Source organism: Suricata suricatta, chromosome 8 (assembly GCF_006229205.1).
Source record: "Suricata suricatta isolate VVHF042 chromosome 8, meerkat_22Aug2017_6uvM2_HiC, whole genome shotgun sequence".
Classification (NCBI taxonomy): Eukaryota; Metazoa; Chordata; class Mammalia; order Carnivora; family Herpestidae; genus Suricata; species Suricata suricatta.
The window spans coordinates 80,545,187-80,548,449 of record NC_043707.1 but is presented as its reverse complement, the minus strand read 5'-3'; the positions used below and the strand labels follow the sequence as shown (position 1 = coordinate 80,548,449).

Genomic DNA, 3,263 nt, shown 5'->3' with positions numbered 1-3,263 from the left:
CCCCCCTTCCATGACCATCACCCCCTTCTTCCTCTCCTTCTCCCCCTGGAACCCTCGGTTCATTTTCAGTATTCAGTAGTCTCTCATGATTTGTGTCCCTCGCTCTCCCTAATTCTCTTTCCCCCTTCCCCTCCCTATGGTCCTCTGTTAGGTTTCTCCTGATAGACCTATGAGTGCAAACATGGTATCTGTCCTTCTCTGCCTGACTTATTTCGCTTGGACACACTCGAGGTCCATCCACTTTACTACAAATGGCCATATTTCATTCTTTCTCATTGCCATGTAGTACTCCATTGTGTATATATACCACATCTTCTTGATCCATTCATCAGGTGATGGACATTTAGGCTCTTTCCATGATTTGGCTATTGTTGACAGTGCCACTATGAACATTGGGGTGCATGTGCTCCTATGCATCAGCTCTTCTGTATCCCTTGGGTAAATCCCTAGCAGTGCTATTGCTGGGTCATAGGGGAGTTCTACTGATAGTTTTTGGAGTAACCTCCAGACTGTTTTCCAGAGCGGCTGTACCAGTTTACATTCCCACTAACAGTATAGGAGGGTGCCATTTCTCCACATCCTTGCCAGCATCTATAGTCTCTTGATTTGTTCATTTTAGCCACTCTGACCAGTGTGAGGTGGTATCTCACTACTTTTCAAAGACTGAATATATAAAGGCTTTCTAAAGTATTAGAAGATTCCTATTTTAAACATTGTTTCTTGGGTATTCTTAAGTATAGTTTGTTAATAATTAAGGTATAATTTCAAGCACCTATTTATAGTGCTTATTTTCAAAATGTAATTTATCCTTCAGACAGTATTTTGTCTTAGGCTGTAGCAGTTTCTGTATATGAAATCCCTTGAGGGACAAACAATTTACTGATAATCCATTCTGTCCACCAGTTTATCTATTGGGGAATTGAAGTAGGAGATAGCAGAGTAGTACTCTTGGGTGACATTTAAAATGAATACTGCATAACAATGAGCAGTTATGTTGAGTGAGAAATTTGACCTACTTACAGAATCTTTTTCATTCAAAAGTGATATTCAAGAATATAAGAATCTGTCATAAAGTAGTAAATACTCATGAAATAATTCAATTTTTTCAAAACAATAGTTTTTAATTTTTTTGTATATTCTTTACTAGTTGGATGGACTTGACTTACCCAAAGGAGTTAGTTACCTTTGAGTTTTGTATTTCTATGAAACAAGGAGAAAATTGCAAAATTTTAAAATAAAGTCATAGTAACCATATTTTAATTTTTATCTATATTTTTTCAAAAACAGCAAAATCAAAGAAGTACCCCTGAGATGGAAAGACAGAGAGCTGTGTACCGTCTAGCCACTAGGCTCGTTCAAACTGCTCGAAACTCTCAATTGGATCCAGACAGTTTACGAACATATTTAAGTAATCTCAAAAAGAAGTATGAAACAGATTTTCTCAGGGCTGAACAAGTTTCAGGAAATACTGAAGAATAATAACACTTCACATCATATACTAATGGAATAACATATCTTAATATGAGGAAACTAAAATTCATTTTTTCCAAGAGCAAGAGAAAATATTTGCTAAATTTTATATTTTAATGGAAAATTACATTATATTAAGCTTAGAATTATCATCTATGTATTCTGTGTAAGAAAATATTTGTTATAACAACATATTGGAAGCATTTAAAGGACTGATTTTTATGTTAGAAAAATGTCAATATGACGTCTTTTTCTCATTTGTGAAAATTCATGTTAAGTCTTAACTGTATTTATACTTACAAATTATAGTTTAAATGCTATTGTAAATACCTTAGTTTAAAAAATAGAATTTTTTTTTCAGTTTGGAAACTTACTGAGTTCTTTTACACTCTCTTCTGAAGCAATAAAACTGTATGGCTCAATAATTTCTTAACTAGCACCCCCAAATTCCAACATTGGATGCTTCTGAAGTTTGTTAGAATAATATTGGGAATTTTAAAGTATTTCTTTTTTGATGTTCAGAATAGTTCTAAAGGGTGAAAAGAAACAAATAGATATTTTGTAATGCAGAGAATATTTTTGGAAGAAGTCACTATCACCCACCTTTTTAGTTTTCCAAATACCAGGCCTTTGATTTTCTACTCCCCAACCTCTCTTCCAAGTTTTCATTTTTGGCAATCTTTTTTAGGTGAGTAATCAAAGCAGCAGAAAGGTAATATTGGTTCATTTGCCTCAGGGAGCATTTTATAGAACTGTTTTTTCATAGCATGTGGCTTACACTGCTACTTAGGAGTTTACCAAGTCATTCTTGTTTCATAAATGGACAAAAGTAAATGGAAGACCATCCATTTTTCAGTAACTTTAAAGACTAGGGCTGTTGTCTTCTCAAATACTTTATTTCTACAGTTCCATCTCAGTAGATGACTTATTTACATAATCTCAGCCCAAAGGACCAACATAGGGAGGTTATTCCTTTCTTAGACCATGAAGTATCTGGAAGTTTGTGTATACATTCAGTAAACTGCATAATTCATGATAATTTAGCCCCCCAAATATATTAACGGACTGGTTAGGGCTATTTTTGTCAATGTATGCATATTTTATAAAATTTAATATTTTAGACCTTATTAAATTTTAAGCATTTCTAAGTACATATTAGCAGTGAGATATTGAAAAAGTTATACTTTGGTTGCCTTACATGCTTGTTTGAAATGTAAATGTAACTTAGCATTTAAATTTGATACATGTTAAACATCCCATTGGACTGCTTATATTCCCTATTGTCATGTAATGTTACAAATCCTCAACAAATTCCATAATTTTGAAAAAAATGGTGATGTATCCTCCTGCTTGTACAGGGGAAAGGATCTGCTTCTTGTGCAAACCACAGAGGTTAAAAGCTTTTACTTTGGTACCAACTCTCCTGGGAATGTGGCTGTGAGAAGAACAGCAAATAATTCAGCCATATTTTAATTCAGTCTTTGAAATGAGTTATATTTTATGCAGTCATTCCTTTATTTTTATTTATTTATTCATTTAATTCATCATTTTTATTTTTTTAATGTTTAGTTTTGAGAGACAGAGACAGAGCATGAGTTGGGGAGGGGCAGAGAGCGAGGGAGACACAGAATCTGAAGCAGGCTCCAGGCTCTGAGCTGTCAGCACAGAGCCTGATGCGGGGCTTGAACCCACAAACTGTGAGATCATGACCTGAGCCGAAGTCGGACGTTCAACTGACTGAGCCACCCAGGTGCCCCTATGCAGTTATTTTTAAAAGCAGTTAGATAACTTAG

At 34.7% G+C, this 3,263-nt stretch overlaps 1 protein-coding gene across 1 annotated transcript in view; it reads left to right on the top strand.

Moving 5' to 3' along the window:
* MSH4 (mutS homolog 4) overlaps window positions 1-1,673 on the top strand; it is an 86,398-nt gene extending 84,725 nt beyond the window's left edge. The window contains exon 20 of the mRNA XM_029948461.1: window positions 1,288-1,673. Within this exon, the coding sequence (XP_029804321.1) occupies window positions 1,288-1,479 (192 nt within the window). The 3' untranslated portion in view covers window positions 1,480-1,673. The remainder of the gene's footprint in view (window positions 1-1,287) is intronic.
* Window positions 1,674-3,263: the final 1,590 nt, after the last annotated feature.